The sequence below is a fragment of the Acipenser ruthenus genome, chromosome 40, assembly GCF_902713425.1.
Source record: "Acipenser ruthenus chromosome 40, fAciRut3.2 maternal haplotype, whole genome shotgun sequence".
Classification (NCBI taxonomy): domain Eukaryota; kingdom Metazoa; phylum Chordata; class Actinopteri; order Acipenseriformes; family Acipenseridae; genus Acipenser; species Acipenser ruthenus.
Window position 1 is genome coordinate 401,186 of NC_081228.1, and position 13,458 is coordinate 414,643.

General features: G+C 45.0%; 1 protein-coding gene across 6 annotated transcripts in view; it reads left to right on the plus strand.

Moving 5' to 3' along the window:
* The first annotated feature begins 1,563 nt into the window (after positions 1-1,563).
* LOC117397268 (rho GTPase-activating protein 32-like) overlaps positions 1,564-13,458 on the plus strand; it is a 30,638-nt gene continuing 18,743 nt past the window's right edge. The window contains exons 1-5 of one of the 6 annotated variants that reach the window (XM_059010045.1): positions 1,564-1,666; positions 2,089-2,211; positions 2,491-2,568; positions 5,348-5,429; positions 8,349-8,423. In XM_059010045.1, the coding sequence (XP_058866028.1) occupies positions 1,586-1,666; positions 2,089-2,211; positions 2,491-2,568; positions 5,348-5,429; positions 8,349-8,423 (439 nt within the window). In that variant the 5' untranslated portion in view covers positions 1,564-1,585. Of the gene's footprint in view, positions 1,667-2,088; positions 2,212-2,490; positions 2,569-5,347; positions 5,430-7,499; positions 7,516-8,348; positions 8,424-10,652; positions 10,932-11,620; positions 11,713-11,754; positions 12,229-13,458 lie in introns of those variants that run through there. The other 5 variants (XM_059010046.1, XM_059010044.1, XM_059010047.1 and 2 more) reach the window with 5 other exon arrangements.

The window sequence follows — 13,458 nt, forward strand, 5'->3', positions numbered from 1 at the left end:
CATTAATAAGGCTGTAACGCTCCTTGAGTTCCTTTTGAACCGCAGCACGAGTCGTGCTAACCAACAGACAAGCCACCCATCACGTTCTGATACTGGATGGAAATAAAGATCTTCAGAACTGCTCGGAGCATACGAATCCTCAGGGTTTCAGATCTGCAGGACTGCTCGGAGCATACGAATCCTCAGGGTTTCAGATCTGCAGGACTGCTCGGAGCATACGAATCCTCAGGGTTTCAGATCTGCAGGACTGCTCGGAGCATACGAATCCTCAGGGTTTCAGATCTGCAGGACTGCTTGGAGCATACGAATCCTCAGGGTTTCAGATCTGCAGGACTGCTCGGAGCATACGAATCCTCAGGGTTTCAGATCTGCAGGACTGCTCGGAGCATACGAATCCTCAGGGTTTCAGATCTGCAGATCTGCTCTGAGCATACGAATCCTCAGGGTTTCAGATCTGCAGATCTGCTCGGAGCATACGAATCCTCAGGGTTTCAGATCTGCTTGGAGCATACGAATCCTCAGGGTTTCAGATCTGCAGATCTGCTTGGAGCATACGAATCCTCAGGGTTTCAGATCTGCAGATCTGCTCGGAGCATACGAATCCTCAGGGTTTCAGATCTGCAGGACTGCTCGGAGCATACGAATCCTCAGGGTTTCAGATCTGCAGGACTGCTCGGAGCATACGAATCCTCAGGGTTTCAGATCTGCAGGACTGCTCGGAGCATACGAATCCTCAGGGTTTCAGATCTGCAGGACTGCTCGGAGCATACGAATCCTCAGGGTTTCAGATCTGCAGGACTGCTCGGAGCATACGAATCCTCAGGGTTTCAGATCTGCAGGACTGCTCGGAGCATACGAATCCTCAGGGTTTCAGATCTGCAGATCTGCTTGGAGTACGAGCCAGTTTTGAGGAGTCTGAATCCTGCGCTGCTCTGGTGCATCAAATCATACAATACAATCACCTGTGCTAAACAAACCTGAACAATACATTTTACACAGGGCTTAGCCCTGCCCCCTTTCCATGTGCAGGGCTCCTCGCCCTGTCACACTCCATTAACCAATCAGCTTTGAATCTGTGTGTGTGTGTGTGTGTGTGTGTGTGTGTGTGTGTGTGTGTGTGTGTGTGTGTGTGTGTGTGTTCATTCAAAGCTCAATGCACACAAGAATTATCTTTAATTTTTATTTATTTATTTTTCCCTGAGGCAGGGTTGTCCAAACTTGCCAGATATTTGAGTACATGTTTATATGAAAGTAATATTTGTTTTTTTGGTTATAAAACATTGTAATAAATGGCACTGCATCAAGAGGCTTATTTGTGTGCAGTGTCTCTATGCATTGCATGTGTTTCTGTATACAGAACTATCCTATCCTATATAGCCCAGATTCTCCACACTTTAACATTGGTTACACTGTAAAGCTAATAAAAATAAGAAAGTGTATAATTAAAATGGTGTGCTCTTCAGTTCTCTTCAAGGCAGCTTTCATTATTAAAAACTAGATTTAATGGAAAAATACTGGCTGGTGAGTGTGTGTGTGTGTGATGACATCCCTGTCTCTCTGTCTCCCCCTACAGGCAGTGTCCCAAATGCTGATGGCTTACCTCTCCCGCCTGTCAGTGATAGCTGACAACAAGATCAACTGCGGCCCAGCGCTCACATGGATGGAGGTACCGCTGTCTTAATGTAGTGATGCAGCAGGAAGAGCAATTTATTAATCTCCCAGCAAGCCTGCCTCGTCGGCTGACCGCACTTTAAGTGATGGGAATAGGATTTAATAGAGCAGAGTGGAAGAAGGAACCTGCAGTGTAGAATACAGTGCGGGGCTGCCTTGTTTCAAAACAGGACTAAGGATCACCGCAGTGTGAGGGTGGAGAGCATTACTAAGAGTAGTAGTCCACCTTGTATTAGAGGCTGCATTCGAACGTAAAAGCATAGGAGCGAGGGAAGAATGAGTAAGAGCCAGAGAAACGGTTACAGAAAATCAGAATGAAGTGAGAGTCGGGGTCAGTGTCACAGCCCAGACCCTGTGCATGTGGGTGTGTGAATTGTAATGGTACAGTCTCCCCTGTTGTGTGACCCTCCATGGCAGATTGACAACAAGGGGAATCACCTGCTGGTCCACGAGGAGTCCTGCATCAACGTCCCCGCCATCGCCGCTGCTCACGTCATCAAGCGCTACAACGCCCAGGCCGCGGACGAGCTCTCCTTCGAGGTAATTCACTGCGCAGATCGCAGGAGGAGCAGCGAGGGCCTTGCTGAATAAGATAAGCTTGCATTGTGAAAGCAACAGCTTTGAAAGTTTTCTAAAAGGAGCTGCGATCATCAGGCAGTTGAAGAGGGTTTGAGTTTGAAGTGACTGAGACAACAGAAGTAAGTCTTGTGCATGCTGGGCAGCATGTTGCTCCCGGAGTTCACCCTGCTGGATCCTCTGTACTCTCCGCTGTTGCATGAGCACTGACTGCCTCCCCTGCTCTCTCGCACTGTCTCTCAGGTGGGAGATATCGTATCGGTTATCGACATGCCTCCCAAAGAGGACACCACGTGGTGGAGAGGGAAACACGGCTTCCAGGTGAGTCTGGGACCAAGAGCATATACACACACACACACACATCTATAAAGAGCCCACTGCCCAGTGTTTCTGGATGTTTATACTGTTTTAAACACATGTTATTAATACAGGGCTGTGTAATTGGGTTCCCTAATGCTTTTATCTTGTGCAGCCCTGGCTTATCCCATCAATAGAGTGGGTGGTATGAATTCAGTCTCTGCTGGATGATTTCATTAACTGCAGGTTGAGAAATGGATTGCGGAGTGCCTCCTCATCTGAATGACTCTGTCCTTGTAATTTTATAATGGTACAGAGCTAGTGTCTGTGCACAAAGGAACAGTGACATCAGGGCTGCATTTGCGATACTGCAGGGACAGATCCGTTCATTAGCAGTCCTCGTTTGTCACATCTGTTGCACGGTGTTTGTTTGAACCGAACATGCAGCCCTGGAAAGTGTTTTATTCCAGTAGTGTTTTGCTCCTGTAAGGATTAGCTGTGTGGATTGAGAAGTGCACTGGCTTGGAAGTTTGCTCCCCTCTCCTTCATTGTTTTCAGTGACACTCTTCTGTTTCCATGCCTCTGCTTTATAAACATGACCTCTAGCTATGTAACTGCAGCATCCCGTGCTGTCAGTGTGGATTTTCCTCGGTCAAGCGGCTACCCAGCAAAATGAACTCTTTCATTCAAGTCCAATAGAAACCAGCTTGTAGTTAGTTGCTGGAGAGATCAAAGCATACTGACGGGCTGAATCTGAGCAATTGCAAAGCCTGCTTTCTAATTGTGGATTAAGCCAGCCAAGTACAGGATCCGTAATATCTACAGTGAAGTCATTGCAGTTCAACAGCTTTGCATGGGAATAATCGCAATGGAATCTTTACAACCTGAAGATCTATTTACAGTATCAGGTTGCGCGTGCAGTATGCAGTAATCTTGCAGTTTGTGCAGACACACAGTTACACCCATACAGGGTACACACAGGTACATCTTTTCCCTCTTATTTCCACTGGAGGGCAGTCTCTCTCTCTCTCTCTCTCTCTCTCTCTCTCTCTCTCTCTCTCTCTCTCTCTCTCTCTCTCTCTCTCTCTCTCTCTCTCTCTCTCTCTCTCTCTCTCTCTCTCTCTCTCTCTCTCTCTCAGCTGCCTGTTAGCAGGACCCCCCCCCCCCCCCCATTGGATAAACTGATTAAATATAATGTAATGTGAAAAGCTCTAAAAATCAAAATTTAAATAAATAAAAACTGGGGGTCTCCAGTTTCCTGGCCTTGTAGATTAGGGTTCATACAGATCAGTGTTGTGTTCAAAGCAGCATTGTAGGTCTGCGCTTTTCTGTAGCCTGCATCACAAGGAAGGTAGCGAAGACCTGCTGCTAAACTCAGGGCACGCGCGCGCGCACACACACACACACTTTAGTATTCTCCAAATCATGCCAGTGTAACATAGCTCCTTCTAAAATGTTCAGTCTCATAAGTTTTTTATTTAAAAAAACAAATAATGAAAATTACATACACTCAACAAAACAAGTATGTGAATAATGTTTTACTTGTTCAAAATTAAAAAAAAAAAAAAAAATATATATATATATATATATATATATATATATATATATATATATATATATATATATACTGTATATATACTGTGTGTGTGTGTATATATATATATATATATATATATATAATTTAATTTCACATTGAAAAAGTCTAGTTGAAATCATAGAATTTAAGCTTTCTTTTCTTTTAGTCTTTCTTTACATACTACTTGACATAAAAATCTACTTGAATCCATGTTGGGAAAGTAAATTAATTAACCAGCATTAAAGAGTCTATGCATTTCCTTAAACCCCACAAATGTGGAGATTACGAAATCTGAGAACTTCGACGTTGCCTTGTGATTGCTACTTCCAGAATAAAAAGATAATTTCGCTATTTATAAAAACTGGTGTTAATTGTGGCGAGTGGTTCTTCATTACCCTCCTGAATGCAGTGTGCTCTGTTTAACCCTGCCCCTGTACATGGAAGAACGTGCTTGTGCAATGGTACGATTGCTTGAGCAGGGATCACATGCAGGCACTTGGGACAGTTCAAAATAAACTCTGTCAAGGTTTGAGGCTGCTTCGCAGTCCTATCATATTAAGTAATAAAATGTGGGTTCAGATTGTAATCAGCATGCCGTTTTCACTGTGGAATGTGGAAACGTGTTAAAGGAATTCAACGACACAGCTTTCCACCGATGAAGCCTGCCAGATAAGCACTGGCTAGGAGTTATCACTTCTCTTCATGTGTGAAGGGTGTGCGTTAATTACTTTCAAAAAGAAATAACATTTGAAACAGGCAGCATTTGAAAAAAATAAAAAGTTCAGCCAAAGTTTATATAAACACAGACCCGTAAATTATGGAAACACTTTTTTACAAATATCTTCTGAGGGTGTGTATAAAATTCAGGTTAGTAATCTTGAGTGAAGTTATCTAGCAACAAACTCCCCCATCCCAAGGAGAACATTTCTTGGCTTTTCTGAACACACGATTCACTGATCAAGCTAAACTTCACAGCACACCCAGCCTGTATGCTACACATTACAACAGTTGTACAGTTTCATCTCTAAAATGTATGCCATCTTATTACAATTTTTGCATTTATAAAAAACATTTACAACATGGGGCGGGGGGTTACAGTATGGAGTTCAGGGAGTAACTTCAACTTTGATTTGTTTGTCGTACGCCCTTCAACGGGCGTCCCTTTTAAAAGCTGCACTGAACCTCTCAGATACAGTCACATAATGGAGTGTCTCTCTCTCTCTGCAGGTGGGCTTCTTTCCCAGTGAGTGTGTGGAGCTGATTAATGACAAGGTTCCCCAGTCAGTCACCAGCTCCGTACCCAAACCAGGTAGGCTTTTAAACAACCCCACGGTGCTCTGCGTCGCTGCTTTGATTTTAGGGGAGGGGCGAGGGGCGAGGGGCGAGGGGCGAGGGGGAGGGGGGGGAGGAGGTCTGTTTTTCATGTGATGCCACTGTGACATTTACTGATTTTGTTTCTCCATATGGTACCTTTTAAAATAAAACCATTGCATCTGATGCATCCCTCTGTTTTAGAGTGCTAGAGCAGGACATTGCACAAGGAGGTCAAGTGACTTGCTCAGAGTCAGTGGTTGAGCAGGGATTAGAACCAGGGACCTCCTGGTAACAAGCCCTTTTCTTTAACCACTGGACCGCCTGACAATTGACTATTTCAACTGAAAGCTTACCACAATAGAAATTCTATATATAAATGGCAGACAATAAAACCAGACGAACAAACCATTTGTTTGTTTGTTTAGTTTATTTTTTTGTCTGCTAATTTACATTGGATTCATTTAGTTGTGTCTCTTAGAGTTAATGAAGTAAACACCAGTCACTTTGAGAAGCTATTCTGAGCATGAGAAGACAGGAAAGAGAAAGCAATTTTGGTGCCTCAGATTTCACTCTGAGATTTCGTAATGTTCTTATTGACTAGCTGGTAATTGGTCATCGTGCCACATTTAAAAATCATTATTATCTTGGTGTTTTCACCAGTAGCAGAAATCCTGAGCAACAGCTTGTGGTTCATGCATTATGACTTGTTTATATTCTATCCCTGTCAAGTGAATACAGATCTGACCACGGCTCCTTTCTAATAAACATGGTGCAGTGTTTCAGGTGTGGTTTGAGTGCTTCAGTGTTTGTGTTATTCTTGTGAAATATGGAGGCTTTTCAAACACTCCCTGATTGGTGCCAGAACCGGAATTCACTCATTTATCAGCCTCTGTTCTGGGATTAGGAAGCACGCTGCAAAACACTCTTCTTAAGCATTGCTTTGCAGCACGATGAAGTGGGATATCTTTTCTGTATAAACTGTTGAATCTGTGAAGATGTCTTTTATTAACTGTGTGATTTTGACACTTGTGAATGAGATGCTTTTTGTAAAGTCTGTGCTGGGAATCTCCTGATGTGGGATCCAGCTATGAGCCAGCAGATTCAACACACTGTGATGCCCCTGGAATCTGGCAGCGATGATTCCTGCAATGTCAGTCTGACATGTGAACCCCTGCCTGCTCTCCTCACCCCCCTCCCCTGCTCTCCTCACCCCCCTCCCCTGCTCTCCTCACTCTCCTCACCCCCTCCCCTGCTCTCCTCACCCCCTCCCCTGCTCTCCTCACTCTCCTCACTCTCCTCACCCCCTCCCCTGCTCTCCTCACCCCCTCCCCTGCTCTCCTCACTCTCCTCATCCCCCTCCCCTGCTCTCCTCACCCCCCCTCCCCTGCTCTCCTCACCCCCCCTCCCCTGCTCTCCTCACCCCCTCCCCTGCTCTCCTCACCCCCTCCCCTGCTCTCCTCACCCCCCTCCCCTGCTCTCCTCACTCTCCTCATCCCCTCCCCTGCTCTCCTCACCCCCCTCCCCTGCTCTCCTCACCCCCTCCCCTGCTCTCCTCACTCTCCTCACCCCCTCCCCTGCTCTCCTCACTCTCCTCATCCCCCTCCCCTGCTCTCCTCACCCCCCCTCCCCTGCTCTCCTCACCCCCCTCCCCTGCTCTCCTCACTCTCCTCATCCCCCTCCCCTGCTCTCCTCACCCCCCTCCCCTGCTCTCCTCACCCCCCTCCCCTGCTCTCCTCACCCCCTCCCCTGCTCCCCTCCCCTGCTCTCCTCACCCCCTCCCCTGCTCTCCTCATCCCCCTCCCCTGCTCTCCTCACCCCCTCCCCTGCTCTCCTCACTCTCCTCACCCCCCTCCCCTGCTCTCCTCACCCCCCTCCCCTGCTCTCCTCACCCCCTCCCCTGCTCCCCTCCCCTGCTCTCCTCACCCCCTCCCCTGCTCTCCTCCCCTGCTCTCCTCACCCCCTCCCCTGCTCTCCTCACCCCCTCCCCTGCATGTTTTAATTTTGTTTCTATTTTGCTGTGTCCTTCCCAGCCTCTCCCAGCTCCGGTTTGCGGCCTGCATCCTGGAGTTTCTTCCCACCTTGTACGTCCTGGTACCCTCCCTGCTTTTCAACAGGCACTCCAACAGACACCTCTGGGTCTTTCTCAATGCCCCAGGAAGTCCATTCCAGCATATTCCCTTTTTATTGTTTGATTTTGTAACATCCTGACCGCTATCTATCAAAGAGATTTTTATTCCAGGGTGCAATCTGCACCATAAAGGAGACAGACAAGTTATGTTACACAGCTAGCAGTTTATTAAGCCCTCCTTAAGTTCAGTTGTTGGTCTGCATCGCCACGTTTGTTTTACTCTCGCTGAAACCACAACTCGTTGGTGATGTGTCTTTGCATGTGGTTACGCACCCACATGGAAGTCTCTGGCTTCAGCGTGTAGTTAATATTGCAGAGGAGTCTCTGCCTGCCTCTGCTTTGTATGCTCGCTGCAGCATTGAGACACAACATCAGAGACTCGTACATGCTGTCTGCAGCACACGCACTCAAACTAGAGACCTTTGGGCATGACCTGAATTGGTGATTTTCATTAATCCTGTAAAAAAAAAAAAAAAACACTGAAAATAAAAGTAAGCACGGTCCCTTTAACAAACAGCACTGCCACACAGGCAAGCCCTGCTTTTGTTTAATTCATTACAGATGTTATGCTGTAGTCTGTTGAGTCCAGTTAGATAAGTACAGACCCAATGTAACATTAGAACATTTAAAATGTAGATCAGCATTGGCAATTGAAGTGGGTCTGCTGTTTCTAATTTGTTTTCTCGTGCTTTTCTCGTTGAAGGTTTCAGACTAAACTCAGTGCTTTTTTCCCTGTCCTCCCTCCCTCCCTCCCTCCCTCCCTCCCTCCGGGCTCCCTGCATGCAGATTTGGAGACGGAGAGTGTAAAGCCAGGTATTGCATGGGTGCCCGACCCTCTAAACCACTACACACTCAGCTCAGGTAGACAGCCCTCCTTTCTTTGGTTACAGCGTGTCCTAACCCAACCCTAACCTCCTAACACCTAACACTGCCTGTCGCTTATACAACAGCGATGCTGCTGGTGCAACAGTCAGAGGTCCATTGTGTTCTTTAGATTGGAGCTGCTCAGGGCAGCAGGCATTAAGTGATCTGGCTCTTTAATATGGCGGGGGGCGGGGGGCGGGGGGGGGGGGGGGTGAAAATGCACAATAAAGGCACTGGCGGTGGAACACCAGGTCCTATTAGAACCCAGGTTCAGCACCTTGAACCTCTGAAAGTGCAACCACTAGGCTTTGAGATGCACACAGTAGCCCCATACTAACACTAGGGCAGTTTTAATTACACTAATACTTTTCTTTCTCATTATAACCGAGTACTAGCATTTTGTAGTCTTAGTCAATGCGTGGAAGTTTGTGTAGTAAACTGCCTGTTGCCGTTGTGAGTGACTGGATCTGTGGGGGTGGAGCATTGCTGCTCTATAACAAAGCAAGTGGCGAGGATGCACAGCATTATATGCCTGTGGCTTTTATTCTTTTAGATTTTAGTTAATTATGTCTTTGCCTTTTCAATTTTTGCATTAGGCATGAGGGGATTACCTCATTGCTTTTTATGTTCAGCTGTTTATTATTTTTCATATTCCTGTGCTTGACGCCGCTACAGTGAGGCCAAGTCAAATTGCTGAGTGGTGTGGGTGTATAGGATTTTTATTTTTATTAATGCTGGTTCATCTCTGCCTAATCAAGTGGTGCTATTAAATCACAAGTCAGCGATGGTAATAGTAATGTGGTACATCAGGTATCCTCTTAGTAGCCCAACTCCAATGCATTCATTTAAACAGCGAGGGTCAGGTATCCTGTAGCTCTGAAGCTCACAGAGGTGATACAGTGCATGGCTTATTGGAATGCATTGCTTCATTGTGAATGACAGACAGCTGCAGATCAGTACTTGCAGGTACATGACTTGTATCCAGAGAAAACAACTGGGGAAGGATGTGATAAAAATCACGTCTGTGCATCCATCCCATTTGGGCGTCAGGGGAGCTGGTGTGCATGCGTGTGTGCGTGTGTGTGCGTGTGTGTGTGTGGGGGGGGATGTGGGGGGGGATTACAAAGGGCTAGTTTAAGCTTCATGAAAGCACACTTGCACAAACCCTCAGTAAGCTTGCTTGCAGTTCCCAGCAGAGCAGCAGAAGCCTGTTGAGTTGTTTGAAGTCAGCCCGTGTAACATTTACTGCAAAACTGCAGTGATACTTTTCGTATTGTTCTGACAGCCCAACTGCAGCTCAATTAGTTCTTATTACAAAACGGAGGGCAGATTTGTGTTGTATAAAAGAATCATAGCAGACTTACGCCAGTATGGAGAGGAGAGTTCCCATCTTTTAAGGTAAGAGTGAACTTTTTGGTTTTTGTTGAAGTGGTTTCTAAACCTTTTATTTCTATATGTATATATATACAGACACACAGACCTATGCCTACGTTTTTTTTTTTTTTTATTCGAGAGCGTTACATGATTGTGAAGAGCAGTCCTCCGAATGTTTCACATTAAATCATAGCACTTCTGTGCAGGGATAATCCAACCAAACAGCAGCTGTAATAAACCGTGCAATTATACCAACTGATCTCTACCTCTGTCGTGATCTGCAAAGTGCTGCAAGTGGAAATGTAGGGGAGAGCTGAATTTGAAAATGGAACAGTTTGACCAAAACAAGCAGCATGTTTTTTTGTTTTTAGTTATTAGAGAGGGTACAGTTATAAAACAAATTGTCTAGTTTACTGTTCAGCAGTATAAATGACTTTGAAGTAATAATAATAATAATAATAATAATAATAATAATAATAATGGCATACAAGTATTGTAACAGTCACGTTTTCCAAATAAAATTCTAACCATGATCACCTCATGGTGTAGTCTTGTTTTACCGTGCCCTTTATTGTAAAGTTTGTTTTAATTTGTCATCTTTTTTTTCACTTTGAAACGAGTAAAGGGCAGAACCTTCATTTGGAAGCTGTCTGTATTCATGCTTTCGTACACGATGCACTGCATTCTAACTGTACAGCGCTGGGTTCATTCTCTGTCATTGTAGCTCTGGTAATTCAATTCCAGCGGGTTGGACTGAAGTCTTGCAGGTTCACGTTTAAGCATCACCTGATTGCCGTTGCCCCAGGCAGTGTGGATATCTCATAACAGAGACATGGCATGCTGGGTAATAACCGCACAGTAAAGTACTTTTCCAGGTTGTAAGTAAACCCGGAGCTGTGCAGTCTTTTGTTCTGGTTGAACAGGGAGGAGGAAGTGAAAGTCTGTGTTTCTGGAATGAAACCTTGCCTTTCAAACGAGTGCAGTGATTACAGTGCCCTCTCGCTTTAGCCTTGGAAAGTTTTGCTCACGTTTGTTTCAGAATCAGGACAGCCAGCCTGTTGGCATAAAGACAGCCCAGGCAGCGCAGTGCACTGTTTAAAATGCAGAGGAACCAGACCTTTTATTGTGCAGGTTTGATATTTTTTTTTTTCTTAAAAACAAAAGGGGAGGGGGGGTTCTGTCCATGTTGTGGTGGTCTTATTGCAATTATATGTGCAACTCAATGGAAATGTTTGTAGCATTTCCTCTTCTGTTGTGTGGGGTTATTATGGACCCTGTGATTTTAATCTATATTAATGTGTGGGGCTGGGAGAACAGTGTTGAAGCCCAGAGCCTAATCATTTCAGACTGCTTTCTTTATTTTAAAAAAGGAATCCGTACGTTTCTCAATTACAAGGACACAACACATTATGACGGGCAGCTCAGTGGCTGTAAATCTGAGCTGCTAAAACACAGTCTCTTGATAACACATTTACACATGGTTGCAAATGAAGCTTCTGAAGTGGTGGAGCCTCTTACCAAGCACACACAAACAAGCAATTATTTCAGTCCTTGTCTTTTGTTTTAAACCTGCTAATAAAATCGCTTTTTATATAGCAGAACAAGGTTTTAAAAGACTGCTAATGTTATTAGTGTTACTGGTAATGATGGTGATGACAATAATCTGTCACCAGCCCTCCAAAGTCCTTGTTATGTTATTTCAAATGTAATTTGCATAACATTTCCATAGACCATGATCAGATAAGAGGTTCTAAATCGCACATATAGTATCACATGACCATACCATAAACTCTAAAAAGGGGTTAGTGCAAGTGGGAAAGGTAAAGTTCCGATCAAGGTGAGGTCGTGAGTGACAGCGGATCCAGCCACTGAAATGACCCGCTGAGTGCAAATGACTTACCTGCGTGAGGAAGTGAGGGCGGTGCTTGTGGAACCAGTTTTGTTGTAAACAGACACCGGGTCTGGGAGCTGTGTAAAATACGAGATCCGTGGGCAGGAGAATAGACCGATTACGAAGCACAAATGATCCACCTGAGATAAGGCTGTACAACTGATAGGGGCGCGCAGCCGACTTCGTGAAAGAGTTGAGGATTAAGCATTACTGTACCGCTCTGCACGTCAGTTACCTGCTGCTTTTATCCGGTGGTTTCTGGAGTAAGACAGAGGGAGGGCGCGCCTGGGGTTCAATCGCATTGGCTGTACGGAGTGCTTGGAATGCACCGAGAGAGTGACTCTTAAAATCTGCTCTGAGAATTGATTGCTGAGCACGCGTTGTTGGAAGCCGGAGGTGGCTGATTTAGTGCTGAGTACTGTAGCTCGGCGTCGGGTATTATTATCACCGCAGTCACGCTCTCTTTGCACTATAGTTGTGGTGTTTGTTTTTTTTTCACTGTTTGGAAAGATTAAGGCGTTAAGCTGAAGAAACCAGGTAAGCAGTACTGTAGCTAAACTTCTTGGTGGTTGAGTGAAATTAAAAACGGGGCGTTAGTTGCATTGCAGACAGAATGTAGCATTGTTGGCACTTTGAGAACAATAAAATATGGGCTTGTTATAATGCAGTGTAATGCTCGTAACCTACCAGGTGTTTCGTTTCGTGTGAGTTGACGGAGGTTTCAAGTTCCCCGTTTATGCAATCGCAGATTTGGTGGTGAAATAGTGACGTCACTTTTATTGTTTGTCATCCTTTGTTACGATCTCGAGACGCAGGTATAAGTTAATTTGTGCTTTTTGTAAGAGGATACGCTTAGGTTAGCCATTTTAGAAATAAAATAGAAAATGCTAATTTATTCTGCTGTACGACTTTTTAAAGTATATTTTAAACGTTTTAAATACATTGCATTAACAACACGGAGAAGTACGTCTCGTCTAAATGACGGATTCGGCTGATTTTAATGTTTTGAGTGTAACCCTTCACTAAAACAGTAAGTGCCAGTTGTTCTAGCTTTGCCGAAGTGTATTTGTTTTAGTCCTGACTTGATTCTTGACATCATGGCCACAGCTGCTGAGGTATACCCAACCCCTCCCTGGAAATGCGGGGCAGAGCACACAGTAGCGTGAGAATCGCTATTGTTTACACATAATGCATGTAACCAAAGCATCAGTATTACCACAGTGAAAACAGCTCTTACGCTGAACGGGGAGGGGGTCCTGTCGCTAAAGCCTGTGTAAGATCATGTCACTGTTCCTGCAGTAGACGGGGTTTCCTTATATTATTTAAAGGTGCAGTTCGCGTAAAACTGTAATCGTCACGATAGTGACGTCATACAGTAAGCACTGTCATCTGTAAAGTAATCAAACGCAGTACTGATAGTACATTGTGCTTGTTTGAAATGCGGTTACCTGAGTAATGTCGGCCTACAGGAAAGCGCCAAAGATTGCACATGCCTGAATTGCAGATAAGACCTCTATAAAAAAAAAATAGTCAAATGAGCCCTCGTTGTGTAACAGTTGACCCGCAAGGCAGTAGATCCTGGGTTCAAACTGCAGCTCTGCGATGGTCTGGCTTTGAGGGGTGGGGATACGTCCTATAATATACAATGCTTGTGGCATCTACCTATTGTAAAACTACAAAAAAAAGTGTTATGAGGCTGCAGTCCAGTGTGCAAACACTGTGTGGTGATGTCATTGAATAAAGCCCGTTTCCATGGATACGGGAGAG